Source organism: Zosterops lateralis (assembly GCF_965231275.1).
Source record: "Zosterops lateralis genome assembly, chromosome: 5".
NCBI classification, from domain to species: Eukaryota; Metazoa; Chordata; class Aves; order Passeriformes; family Zosteropidae; genus Zosterops; species Zosterops lateralis.
In genome coordinates this window covers 43462850-43477257 of record NC_139766.1, presented here as the reverse complement: position 1 = coordinate 43477257, position 14408 = coordinate 43462850, and the positions used below count along the sequence as shown (strand labels likewise).

The 14408-nt window shown below is 37.8% G+C and overlaps 1 protein-coding gene across 1 annotated transcript in view; it reads right to left on the bottom strand.

Moving 5' to 3' along the window:
• Positions 1–14408, bottom strand: part of DCHS2 (dachsous cadherin-related 2) — a gene marked incomplete at its 3' end in the record, with an annotated part of 97605 nt that overhangs the window by 45116 nt on the left and 38081 nt on the right. Inside the window, exons 2-3 of the mRNA XM_083861966.1 lie at positions 12855–13046; positions 8068–8299 (exon numbers count right to left, since the gene is read on the bottom strand). Coding sequence (XP_083718092.1) covers positions 8068–8299; positions 12855–13046 — 424 coding nt within the window. The remainder of the gene's footprint in view (positions 1–8067; positions 8300–12854; positions 13047–14408) is intronic.

The following is a 14408-nucleotide window of genomic DNA, read 5'->3' as shown; positions in this document are numbered from 1 at the left end:
TGCATTTTGGCAAAGAAGAGGACTTTAGCAGCTTGAAGATATTCAGTGCTTGAATGTTTTTGTAATAAATAACTGATTGAATCCGTATCAATCTTCTGGCTACATTTGTACTTTACAGGTCTCATACCTCTGCACTGGAGATGCTCTCAACACTGGCCCCTCTGTACCAAGTTCTTGTGCTCAATTAATAGTTTTCCTCTCAGAAAGAGAAATAGATATAAAATGACTTACTGTCTACAACCAGTACTATATCAACATACTGCATTTAATCACAAGAATTTGCTTAGCACACGAAAGTCTGTTCCAGAACACTTCATCAGATCCTGACCACATTGGGAGTCTGCACAAAACAAACCAGTACCTGGATCTATAAAGTAACGTAAGCAGTTTTAACCTTGCAGCTCTCCCAGAAGCATGGCACTACTATTTCAAATGCTGTAGGTTACAGAGAGTTTTAGTGAGCTAAGACGTATAATTAACACATAAAATATGAATTTCTAATTACAGCAGTTCCATTTTTCACAAACAGAATACCCACCTGAGCATCAGCCTCTAATCATCTAGGCTCAGTTTTCTCTTACACAAGTGCTTTTTAGACAAAGTCCTGCAATCTGGGATACAAAATTTTATGTCCACAGAGACTATATTTTGCCAGTTTAGAAGATCAGGTGCCCCCTAGCTTTCTCTGTTTTGTACTATTACATGTTTAAATAATTATTCCCTAAAAAAAACCCCACAAACAAACAAGCAACACCATGAAAACCCCAAGAAAATTCTACTTTTTTAGTAAAGCAGATAACTGAACAGATAATTTGCTGTTACAAGATTTCCTTTGTTTCCGCCCTGGTTTATTTCCTTTAATCTGACCTTATCATAACTCAGAGCATGTTTCCTGATTGTGTACAAAGCCCACACTCTCACACAAACATGGTTCCATCCAGAAATCAAAGCTTACATCAGTAAGCAGGCAGGACTTCGGCCTGGTGAACTGCTGTATTTTCAAAGACAAAAGGCAGAGACCTTGCCCAACAATCTGCATCACTCCAGTCCTGCCACATCTTCTCAACAGGTCACCTTCCCTTGCTTAGCTTACAAAAGTTTTCCAAAAACAGCTTTTTAATCAAGGACCTTTTCAATCAAGCTGCCGGCCTCTAGATCCAAAAATAGCTCAGTGCACAACCTGGTAACAAAACTCAACTGCTACAGCAACCAGGGATGGTATTTCTTTAACGTCACTGTGCAAAAAGATATATCAGGACAGATACAGAATGAAGCCTTCTACAAGACAAAGAAAATATGTTTGCTGTTCTTATATTAAGAGTATTACAAAACATTCTAGATACTGCCCATCATTTACATGAATTCATTTTCTGATGCACACTCTTCCCTGCTACATTCATTCTGACATTGTGTCACAGCCGTCTGCTCCCTTGGTGTGACCTGCCACTTTCTTCTTTTCTTTAGGTTAACTGAGAACACAAAGGATAGTAAATACATCCTGCACTCTGAGACCCATACAGTCTCTAGCAAAGAAAAGGGTTGCTCGTCTGAATTTCACTGTATAAATATCACACTATTCTCCTCCTCTAAAATAGGAGGTTTGGGCATAACTTTTTCCTTTTCACATTTTTTTAAAATCAGCCCACATCATCTGTGCAATGCCATGAAAATTTGCTCTTTGCCTCTGCTGAGCTCTTCTGTTTCTGAAATCAGACACTGGCTTAACCAGGAGAAAGGAGGGTGGGCTGGAGTATTTTTTTAATACTTTGCATTCTTTTATGCACAATAATCTCATGTACACCCCACTATTGCATGGTTGAGTTTTTTGACACACAGCTTGTAGGAATATTTTTCTTTGTAGATGGTTGACTCTATACATAAAAAACCCCCAAACAAACAACAACAACACCACCACATTAGGAGCTAGCAATATGGATATATTTTCATGCTGTTCTGCTACACAACTTTCTCCCAGGGACAAAATCTGCATCCTTACATTTAGTACAGGAAGTTTCATGTGCTCCTAGGACAGACAATATACTATTTTCTGCATTCTTTAGGGTAAATTTCTCATTAGATGAGATCTCAGTGAAGGTAAATATCGGTGAAAACTTATTGTGTTAAACCAAGATCTCAGGCATATTCCTCTGATTTGCAGCATTCCAAATACACTATCAATATCATATGACAGAACAGAAAGACAGTAATTGAAGAAACTGCTGTTTAAGAAAAGTGGCCTCAAAATGTTCCAAACTAAAACACTCCAAATTTTAAATGTTATTTATGTGAAGCTCTTCATATGTTTAGCAAATGTATTACATGCTGTAGGAAAATGCCAAAAGTAGTTTAAAAATAAACTATTTTTTCATACAATACTATACAAAAACATCGTCAATCATCATAAATCTGGCCTTGTTTTCTTTAGAAAGGGTGCATCCCCATTTTACTTTGATGCCTAGTACAATCTGCTATATATTAAACACTGTATAATACATGGAGTTAAGTAAAGTTTTGGGTTTTTCCTCCCATTAAAAAAATGTTGGTATTTCAACATTACTTTTCAACTCATATTGCAATAAAAATAAAGCAAAACTTTTTCATACAATTAAAATTTCCTAAGATGAATCTGTAAAAAAACAGTTCTATTTTTTAATAAAACAAAATTTGTCAGTATCCTTAACTGGAATGAATCTATTCTGAACCAAATCAAAGTTTATTGCAAGTTAGTTTGCCATCAAATTGCATTTACATATGGTTCCATAGTGCAGTAATGAAAGTAATACAGCACTAAAACACACATTGCCACAAGAAACATATACCAGTGAGGCACTGTACTGTACAAGCTCTACACAATTCTTCTTGTATCCATTACTAGGCATTGTTAAAGTGATAAGATGCTGGAATTAAATTTGGCTTTTGCATAAGGTACTTATATTCTTAATTTGCATGATCTTGTGGTATATTCATTCTTTTATTCTTCACTAACAGACTAAGCTCTCCTAGACAGCTCTACATCTTCTACAGGACATTTTGGTCCCGTGATGCCCTTTGCTCTTCTGTTAAAAAGCAATCAGACTTCATCTTAAAGGGAGCAGGTTGTTAGCAAGTCAAAATTTCCTCAAAAGATTGTTCATTTTGTAGGAGCTCTACTCCGGTGCTGAAATTTTTTAAATACTTAACTACTAATCAGCTCTTGCAACAAGGCTTGTCTGTTCTCAAAATGTGGTTTTTTGGCTTAAGTAAGTAACAGGAAGTACTGTAACAGAAGGATGATCCAAGTATTTTCAAGTCAATGGGAAGATCTCCAAAAATCTCAGTGTAGTGTGTGTGCAAGGGTTTGGCCGTGTGGGGGTTACAGGAGTGGCTTCTGTGGTGCCCATGGTGAGGCAGCTGTCCCCCTGCAGCCTATAGAGGTCTACAGTGGAGCAGAGATCCACCCCCAGCCCATGGAAGACCCCTCACTGGAGCAAATGGACACTAAAAGAAGGCCGTGACCCTGTGGGAAGCTCGTACCGGTGCAGGTTTGCTAGCAGGACTTGTGACCCCACAGGAAACCCACCCTGGATCATTCTGTTCCTGAAGGACTGGACCCTGTTGAAATGACCTGTGGTGGAGCAGAAGAGACAACCTGTGATGAACTGCACAGATCCCATTCCCCATCCTCCTGTGCTGCTGGGGCCAGAGGACAGAGAGAAAATTGGGAGTGAAGTACAGGAAAAGGGAAGGGTAGGAGGAGAATGTCTTTTATGATGTAGTTTTTATTTCTCATTACTCTCCTCTGATTTGATTGGCAATAAAGTAATTTCCTCAAATTGAGTATCTTTTGGCCATGACAGTAATTGCTGAGAGATTTCTCCCTGCCCTTCTCTTGAACCACAAGCCCTTTTGTCATCATTTTCTTCCCCTGTACAAGTGAGGAGGGGAGTAATAGAGTGGCTTTGGTGAGCACCTGGCATCCAGCCCAGGTCTATCCACCATGTTCACAAAGAACATTATTTGTAAAAGACACAAAAGGAAGGTCATAGCCTTTGTTCTAGGCATCTAATTTATGTAGGAATCACAGAAACACAAGCTTAAATAACTTATAGAGTCGAAAGAAACAGATGCTAAATTAAATGCTTATACTGCTGTAACATACACTGAGAGAATGATACTTTCTCTGCATCGTTTTCATGTGAGGTTTAAATAACAAATACATCTGCATTAAGACAAACCAGTGGCTGCCACCTCTTGCTCAGCCTTCATGGAAGTTCTCTGCACGCAGGGACTAACTAGGAGATTTGTTTTAAGACTATGAACAGACCATTTACCTGAAGACTGACACAAAGTCACACTAGTTCAGAATAATTTTCAAGGACTATTATTAATTTTCTTGGTTTGAAACAACTTCCCTGAACCAGAGCTATGATGATACCTATCTTCTTACCCATCTCTTGAAAACAGCATCACTAAGATCAATGGAAAAATTAATTACATGTCCTTGGGTGAAGGTAAATATTGATGCTGTTATTGTAACAGAATTTGTAAAATTCTGATGTTAATCCTAAAGTCTAAAAGTCCATAGGTTTTCTGCCATACTTAAGATCGCATCCTGTGACTTATATTTTTAATTACCAGCTCAGTCATAACTATAAATACACTGTATTTCAGATAGCTTGTTAGGTAACAATGGGAAAATAAACAAACATAGCTCAAACAGTTTCTCTGCCAGAAGAGCTCTTCAACTTGCCCTGTTCTAATCAATTCATGAGTACTGTTCATAGATCATGCATGGATCAGATATCTACAAAAGGCAACATAATGAAGCCAAGATGTTGTTTACACCAACACTAGAAACAAACGATAGCAAGAGTCACGAACCAGCAGAGGAGCTGGTTTACAGTTTCCTAGCCATATATTTTTCTAGTTACATAGCTCTTAAAGTGGTTTTTCTTGTGGAAAGTCTATCATCAATCAAATGAAAAACACTTCAACTTTTTCAAAAATGGAAACACAATAAATGTTATTTATGAGTACAAGAGCATATCACAAACAATAAATGCAGTGTCTAAAAGCTAAAACAGCAAACAAATATAACTAATAAAATCTCATTTAGAATTAAAAAACGTTAGTGGAATGTCTGTCTGGTCAATGAAAGGATGTTCCTTCCCACTCCCACTGAATTTATCTATTTACAACATCCACATGTCCCATTTCTTGAAACAAAAGATGGAGCCCCTTCAAAGAGCCTGGATGTGCCTCAGCCTCATGATATCTATGTATCAAAAGCAGTATTGTTATATTCTATATAGCCAGGAATTGACCAGCTGGTAGAAAAACTAAAAGCTTTAACAAACAAGAGGCAGAAGCAAGCCATAGCAGTGAAGAAATTTGGTTTCAATTGTTAATTTACTGTATTATCCATTTCTCTTCCAAAAATCCAAAAGTTAATTTTTGGTGAGTATTTTAAGTGCAGCACTCAACAAACACTCCCAGAAGAGAATTACAGTGAGATAAATTTTCATGAAAAAAATGAGTAAATTCCAAAAAAAAAAAAAAAGAGAGAAATTGCATATGACATGGACAACAGCATCATCTTGCATATATCTTAACGTATCATAGTGTAATGTCACAAACTGTTTGCTACTAATTATTTTAAATCTCATAATATTGAAAATATCTCTGTCCACATAAAATATTAAAGGACTGCAGTGAACAGAGTAAGTCAAAATTACTAATGCACTGATTTTCATTTCTCCTTTCTAAATGCTCTATCAGTGAGAAAAAATAATTATTAAAAAAAATAAAATTTAACAGGCAAGCAAATTGTCTAACACCATCACTGTCCCTCTGTTTAGGTCCTCTAATAATGAGAAGAGTAGATAAAACAGAATATGCCACACTGTAAATTGGAAAAACTGCAGAACATATCAGTAACAGACTGCACAACCCTAAGATCAGAAAAACAGAGACCAAACTGTAACATCATCTCATTTGGCTTTCTGGTTTGAGCATCTATCTCCTGGAGAATTCCTATTCCTTCACATACCTGTCCATTGACCTCTGTTCACAAATGCAGCCCAGATAACTAGATGAAGTCCCTCACATAACCTTCAGAGAGGCACAGCTAAATTAGGCCATATATCAGAGCATATGAAGACAGCTTTAGCACAATGAACACTAGAAAATGTCTGTGTTGTAACAAGAAGTAAGGAGGAAGAGCTCAAAATCTCTGTGCCCTAACAGTGAGCCACTTATTTCATCTCTCTGAATATTGAACAGGTTTTGGAGCTCAAAGACTGTAAAATTTCTGTGTGATAAATTGGCAATTTTAATGTGGAGTGGGTTTTTTTTGTTGTTTAAAATGTTTATTTTTTCTTATAGTTTAAAAGTAATTTGCCTCACCAGTAATTCAGCATGGGCACTATTGTCAGTAGATGAAGAATATAAATTGAAAAAGCGTATTCAGGAAAAAAAATCCACAGCATTAATATTAATAAGACAAAATTAGACACAGTCTGACCTTGTGAATTACCCTGGAGATCTGATTAAGTGCAATCAGATTCCAAGCACTATAATGCTGGGAATAGTGTCTGACCTAAGAGCTTTTCTCATCATGAAATGTCAGCAATAATGACCTCAAGCAACTTCACCCTGAATTTGGTCTGCCTTTGATAAAATACCATGATAGATCCACAAGGTAATAGTAACTTACAAGCTTATAGAGTCTTCATCATTAAGCATGACATTTTTCCTATACAAAGTGCCAAACTGGAAAGAGAGGCCAAAAGGTCACAATCCAAGGAAGAAGCCTTTCAAAAGGCTTGCTTTCAGCAGAGGGTTGCTGCAAAGCCAGTGCTGCTAATGTGATCCACAGGGGCTCTCTTCAACAAGCCTGATGGGACAGTTTTAAAACGACCAGTTAAATGCCTGTGGAGATCCAGCTCCCTAATTATTGACTGACCTACATATTTTTGACATCAGTTATGCCTCTGAGAACCTGACTTGACAGGTAGTTAAGAGTCCACAGTTAAATAAATTCTGAAATAGCCAAGACAAGCAGCCTGACTTCCTAAGATTAGTTTCTTATGTTCATCAGAATGTTTTGAGAACTGTGTAAAAACAGACACCTCGTTAAAGAATAGATCCTTGCAAGAATTTGCATGCCAAAGAGCTAATATGTACACACATGTACCACAATCTAAAAAGATCTTTAAACATAAAATAATCTGTGCCATGACCACCTGTTGATCAGGATACATTCACATGCAAGAGCTGGTCCTCAAGAAAAAATGGCAATTTCAGCTTAGTCAACCACTTACTGAAAAGCACCATGGCCAGTTGTAGATGCAATGCTCTCATTCTCTTCAGCTGACATTGACAGCTATTTTAAGGTTAGAAAGCTGACTACAGAGGCTGCTTTGTAGCAACAGGAAGAGTAATTCAATCTGTGAGATTCAACCTGTCTTGGAAAATCACACAGATTTGGTTTTGCCATAATTGGTTTTCTTCTCTCATTATCACTCCCTCATGGAACCTCTCTTCAGAAGGATAAGGTGTCACATCAAAAAAGTAAAAGGCAGAAAAAGACACAAAGCTAAACATTGAATCAAACAGGGAGGCAAATATACCTTGTAAGACTGAGCAAAATGAGGACTTAGCACAGCACAGGGGAGGATTAGAACAGAAACAGAGAAGAAATGGAAGGAGAAGCATCTTGAAGGGTGTTTTATTGCTCTTCAAGAACAAACTCTAAGAATTTCAAAAATGCAGATATTTTTGTAAAAAAAAGTAATGTTTTATTATTTCTTACAACAATCAATAGATTTAGGGCTGAAGGTAGTTGATAAGTGGCATGCTGGTAGATCTTAATTGTGTTGGCATGTACTATGTTTTCCATTCTTTTGCTTATTCCAGTGAAAGTAAAAGTTTCATGTTAAACCTAAACCCTCCATCTACCTCTAGAATTATTTTCCATCAAAATCTAAGTTTCACCTGTATGACATGACTCCAAACACAAAAGGCATCATCAAGGAAAATGTACATCTTGTATAATTATCACCTTTCTAAATCAGACTCATACAGTACCTGTGGCTGCATCCACTGTGAAAAAAGAAGAAAATTCTCCTGGGACCAGTTCATATGTGACAGCACCAAAAATTCCTGAATCTCTGTCTGTGGCAACAACATTGATGATTTCTGTTCCCGGCTGTGTGTGACTGCTGATACTTGTCACATAGATGTCTTGTTCAAAAACAGGTTGATTGTCATTAATATCTTCTATCTCAATGCGAACAAAAGCTTGGGCACTCAGACCACCCTGTTGGACAAATAAGGAAAAAAAACAAACAAAAAACAAGGTCAATTTTTAAAATAGGATGGTACACAACCAGCTTAGGAAGCAGAACATGCTGCAACAATATTGATCAATGAAAATATCCATTAAAAGCAACTTACAGTATCTGCAACACTCCAAAACACTGCACATAAGCAAGCTGCATGCTCAGCACAACACCAAGGAGAAATTCAGCTTCTCTACAATGGCAAGGCCTGAACACGAAGTCGGTTTTGTTAATGCTAATGAGCACCACACATCAAAAACCTTGCTAGTCTCACCTCACCTGATTCTGCTGGCATCTCCAACACCCCACTTATTCCTTCACAGATAAAAGTCAGGGCTTTATGCTCTGGAAAGACATGCCCCTTAGGTGACTGTGGTGCTCCAGTAAAGCAGGAATAACCTCTCTATGAGATTTTCAGATGTAAAAGCATGACCATCATAAGGGTGAATATGAGGCTTTTTCAACCAGGGACACAGAATAAAAGCAGACTAAGGCTGCTGTCTACAAGACCTATCTTCAATTTACTGACAGATGCCCTTCAAAAGCCCACTAAAATACCACATGGGACTACATTTAGCCTTGCTCTGGAGTAAAACTGGAGAAGAAAGGAGCAACTGCAAGTTGGCTTATCAAACTATGCCACAGAAAAATACTGATTTGCTATGACAAAGCACTGAATTTTGTGACAATCTGCAAAAAAGACAGTTCTGTGGGTGCTGAAGTGTAGACCCCACAAGCAACTGAGTGAAACTAATGGCAATTTACCTCTCAGAAGACTCCCTGCATGAGCTTGAGGGATTCATGTTTCCAAGTTTATTTTACAGCCACAGGAAGTACAAGCTTTTTTAAAAGAAAGCAGGTCCACTGTGGCAGAGATAACAGCGAATGCTGGGGCACTGGCATGTTCAGAGGCACGAGGCAGCACAGGCATGTACAGTCTGCCTGTCCTTTTATACAGTACATTAAAAGACAGATGGACAAAGAATCCTGAGCTCTTCAAAGTCACACTGAGCATGCTGTGCTTGTAGCAGTCTTAGGGAAACTGCTGACACAGATCAGATGTTCATGCATACACATGACAAACTATGCTGAGCTAGTGTGAACTTAATTTTGCAGTCACAGTAGCTGTGATACAAAGAAAACCAAGCCAACCCCAAACTAATTACACTGCATAATTCTGCAATCCCATTGTTCATGCCAATTATTTTTAAACCAGACCTTCATTAAACTACTCAAGGATTCAGACTGGATATGACTCCTTTAGACTTACCCTGCCATAAAGTGATCTCCCACAAAACCATTTTTGAGGGTTTGCTTACTGTGTCCACAGGTTCAGACTTATTTTAGGGAAAAAAAAATACCATCAGCATTTGCTTCTACATTTTCATAGTGATTTTTGTTTTGTCCTGGCTTTTGTTTTTTCTTCTGTGTTGTAACGTTACCTCTATTGGTGCAGTGACATTCCCATAAAGGCTCAAGTAAGTGGAAAATTAAGATGATTTTGTGCATCATGTGTCTGTGTTTCACCCACAAACAAGGAGATCTATATCTCACATCCTCCTGGTGTGCTTCTGAAGAAAATAAAGCATGGCATGTTTCCAGGGCTCATGCTGCTGCACAGGCAGCCAGAAGCCAGGACTCTTGCCTGGGGACCTGGACTCTAAAGGACAGTCATCAGGCTACAAATAACTGGGACTACCACGAAACCCCATGCCCATGGAGAGGGCAGTGAGCCCAATGCCAACACTCCCACTTCAGGGCAAGCCCCTTCCTCAATACCTTGACCATGATGAGGAAATCCCTGCACAGGAGCTAAAAGGGAAGGCAGGGGAAGGGGGGGAACATGCTCTGCTCACTGTCAGAAGATGCTCTATATGTCCATGGCTTTCAGGTACTTTAGAACAGAAATCAGAAGTATGTTTAAGGGAAAAGGGCCAGGGAAGAAGTGAGGTCAAGAATAAAAAGGATCTAAAAAAGATGGTTGGAACAGCATGAAACCAAACTCACAAGAGCTTGTGTTAAACTGTTTCTTTCAAGCTTCATTACTGCTAAACAGACATGAAAAAACCCCAAACCCCACTCTTCAGCCAATTTGTTTTTGTGCTACAGAGTTATATAAAAACTGAAGTGTCTTTTTAAATTATTAACTCTACATATATAGGGAAACCTATTCTCTAAGAAGATTGACCAAATTTTACAATGGAGGTAGAATATTCTTTTCCTGAAGAAGCACTGTATACCTTCACGTGCCATGTATGACATTTACTTTAACAATTTATTAACTGGTTATGGCCCAATTCTTGCTCTGACAACTGAAAAAAAGCAACATTCCAATGGAGAAGGAACTAAAACTCCTTTTATTTCTAATGATGTGGATATACTTCATCTACTCAGAAGCAACCAAAACACAGATCTTCCAAAATATGAAGGCTGACTTACACAGTCTATTGCTGACAGAAAATCACATTTGTCGAAACATGTTAAGAAGCAACAGAAAGCCACAGCTGTTCATTTTAAAATCCCTTATCTCAAACGTTCAAGTATTTTTAACTACTGTTGTACTCTCTGGTGCAACAAAAATTCACAATTACAATGACTTCTCTGTCAGAGTCCTGAGGGTTGTATCCCTTGTGGAAGAAAAAGGGGATATAAACTACCATCAAGTCAAAATAACAACAATTAATGCTTTCATTACTTCAGGAGGATCAAATTTGTGTGAATAGCTAAAGCTATTGGTAGACCTCTTTGTCAATACTTCAAAAAAAATTTACCCTGCCTTTGGCAGGGGAGACTGTCTTAATTAGTAGAAATGATGCTATTTTGAGGAGCTGTATTTCTTAATTTCAGTGCTAATGAAATTTCCATAAAATGATTAAAACTCCATTAAGATTTTCATCACAACTTCCATGCTGTCCATTTTTTTGTTCCAAAGTGAACTGTTAGATACAGAATCTCTGACATAAAGGCTTTTTTGGGTAAACCTAAAGGATATGTTATCTTGAAGTTGCAATGCTGTCAAAGTGTATAGAGATGTCTCCAATTATTTCACAAGCCTTAAATTCTTCAGAAGCTTTGCCTGTGAGTGTCAAGTGTTTATATCTAGGTTTCACTTGCATCAGTGTAAAAGACAAAGAAAATTGGACAGGCAGGGTGGATTACCAATAAGCAGGAGACAAAGTGTCTCTTTATGCAGAAAGGCAGTAAGAGTCACTAACACACCTGCTAAAGGTGTACAGAGCCTTTTGCAGTGATGATGAAGCAGCTGAAAAACTGAAAACCTACCATTTCATGTAGAAGAGACAAGGATATTTCTTTTCATCTTTGCTTCATCAGTGAGAGTGCTCTCACAGGATGTTTATTTAAAACCAGTTTAACAGGAGCTGTTTTCCACCTGCCTTTCCATGGGCTCTTGTGTGCAATTTAAGTTCACTCCTTACATGTTCTACACAATGCATAAAAGACATGACTGACAAGCTCTAAAGCCATGTAATGGAGTATCCAGGGACAGGTGGAGGAAACTGATAGTTTTGCTGTAAGATAAACTGCACACCACCTGGAAAATACTTTATTTTCCTCCTCATTTCTAATTAACTGTGTTATTTTCTTTCCTTTTCATCTCTCTACCCTCCTTTGTCTCAGGTGACCCTTCATTCTTCCTCTCTTTCTGTGCACATTTCTGCCCTGATCACAGCCTCTACTCTGAGCCCCATACCTAACATCTTTAATCCATCAAAATCAGCAGCAGAATGTCAGGAAATAAAATAAATATCCTACTACAAGTCTGCTTTAAAGGTAGAGAGCTGGTCAACACAAGTTCAGATGCACTGAAAATTTTGAAAAGCTGATATTGAATTTAGGTGCATTAGTATTTAGGTGTCAGATGGGCAAACTTCTACAAAGTGCTGACTTCCAGTAAAAAGACCAAGCCAAGTCTTGCCTGTCACAAACAAGGCAATAAAAAACTGAACCTTTCTCCCCTTTATTGAACTTCTGAAAACACAAAGTGCCTAAATAAAGTAATTTAAAAATTAAATATCCTATAGTTTCAATGTACTGGCTATTTTCCTTAACAAAGATTTATCAACAGAGCAGTCATTTAACTTAAAAATTTAAGGCATCAATCTTTTTTCATGCAAACATATTTTCTTTCCGATTTTCAAAATAATTTTCATTTTCAAAATAAAATCCTGTAGCCTTAATACTGCTGCAGTGATCTTCAAAGCAGGGAGCAGAAGTAACTTGGAGTCCAGTGGTTCCAACAGAAGGAGGAAAGGTAGCAAAAACTAACACATCCTAGAAACATTTTTCCAAACCTTATTTAGGAGTCATTGGGTATTTCACAGCCAATTTTATTAAGCTGGATAAAAATTCACAGTTCACGAATATAATTTTCTGCACTCTTTAAGGATTAGATATTTTATTCAAATTCATGCAATTTTTACATAGTCACTACATTCTTATTTAAAAGTATATCAGACACCCAAACTGGCAAATGTATTCAAAAATCTGGCAGCGCAGAAAGGTGAAACTTACCCCATCTGTAGCTTTTACTAAGAGATCATAAGTGGTTGGATCTCCTTCTCTGTCAATGTCTTGAGACACAAAGATCTGACCAGTGTTTGGATCAATCTGGAAAGCTTTGGATTTTTCATAAAAATTAAATCCATTGTAAAGGGAATACTCAATTTCTCCAAACTGGTCAGCATCTGCATCTGTTGCTTTGACCTGCAGGGAGACAACAAGAGATAAGAATGAAGCCAGTAAAACTATTACTCATTAAAACAAAGTGTCTGTGATTTTTGAACCTGTTTGTATTGTAAAAGCAAATGTGTATACACAGAATAAACACAAACACGTTCTGCTACCTAAGCTGGCTGCCTGCAGTTTGTAAGATATCTCAGCTACTGTAATTATCAATCTTTTTCCTTTCCCATGACTGAAAAAGCCATGCTCATCAAGCCATACCTTAAACTATTTTCCCTTTATGTAATTTTTACCAGCAGAGGTAGTTCTTATGAAAAATCAGAAAGCTCATATGTCACATGTAGATCAGAAAAGTGCTGCAGGACATCCTTACCTGATGTATTCCATAAAAGAGATCTTAACTTAGTTTTAATTTGAAAGAGGGCTTGGTGGCATTCATGCTTTTTGACCTACAGGTGGGTTGATTTAAAATGTATTTGATGACCACAAAAGTTTTGTACATTGCTCTACAATTTTATTCCCAGGATTTTTGATAACAAGTGGTTTGTGCTGAGTTTGGCTCTTCTCTGGCACATTCCATTGTGAGAGTTTTCACTTATATTTAGAAACATTTTGGTAGAAAATAATTTATAAAAATATGTATGCATTAAGAAAGCCAGTATTTTCAGTTCTCTAATTTGTCATTATTGGAGATACATAAAGAATTTCTATTTTGCAATTGGTTTCCTTTTCTACTTTTTCTTTGAAAATGATAAATTCTCTGGGTTTTCCATCAGCCTGTCTGTACAAGCAACAATACCTGAAGACCTTAACAGAGCTTTGGAAACTTTAGTATCACAAAGCCCAAGGGTTAGAATTGGTGGGAGCTCACAGAGGAGATCTGTGCCAGTCACTGCCTGCACCTGACACAGGCTGACAAGGTGAGACCCACAGCCATCAACCACAGACAGGGCAAAGGTGGAGGTCTGCATGTGCCTGCCTGTACAAAAAAACCACCATCTGGAAGTCTTAGATAGAGTTTCAAAAGAAACATTTGAGGCCAGGGAGTATTCCTAGAAGTAAGTTTGGATTAGGTTATCCTGTTTGGGTGACATAAATAAATTTAGTTTCATGGACACAAGTTGTGCCAGGTCATTTGGCCTTGGGACCCAGAAGAGCCTGCAGAAGGCTGCTGCTCCTACCAGAGCAAAGGTGGCCATAAAGACCAGTTGGTGCCTGCATCACAAGCTCCCTTCTTTGCCCACACAGGAATTGTTTTGGCACTAAAGATACTTAACTGTGACTGAATTAAAACCAAATTAACAAAACATGTCTTGGGAAGGCTGAAGGCATGGAAGTGGGGAAAGAAAAACCACATAAAAAGTGCCAATTCAAATTATAAAG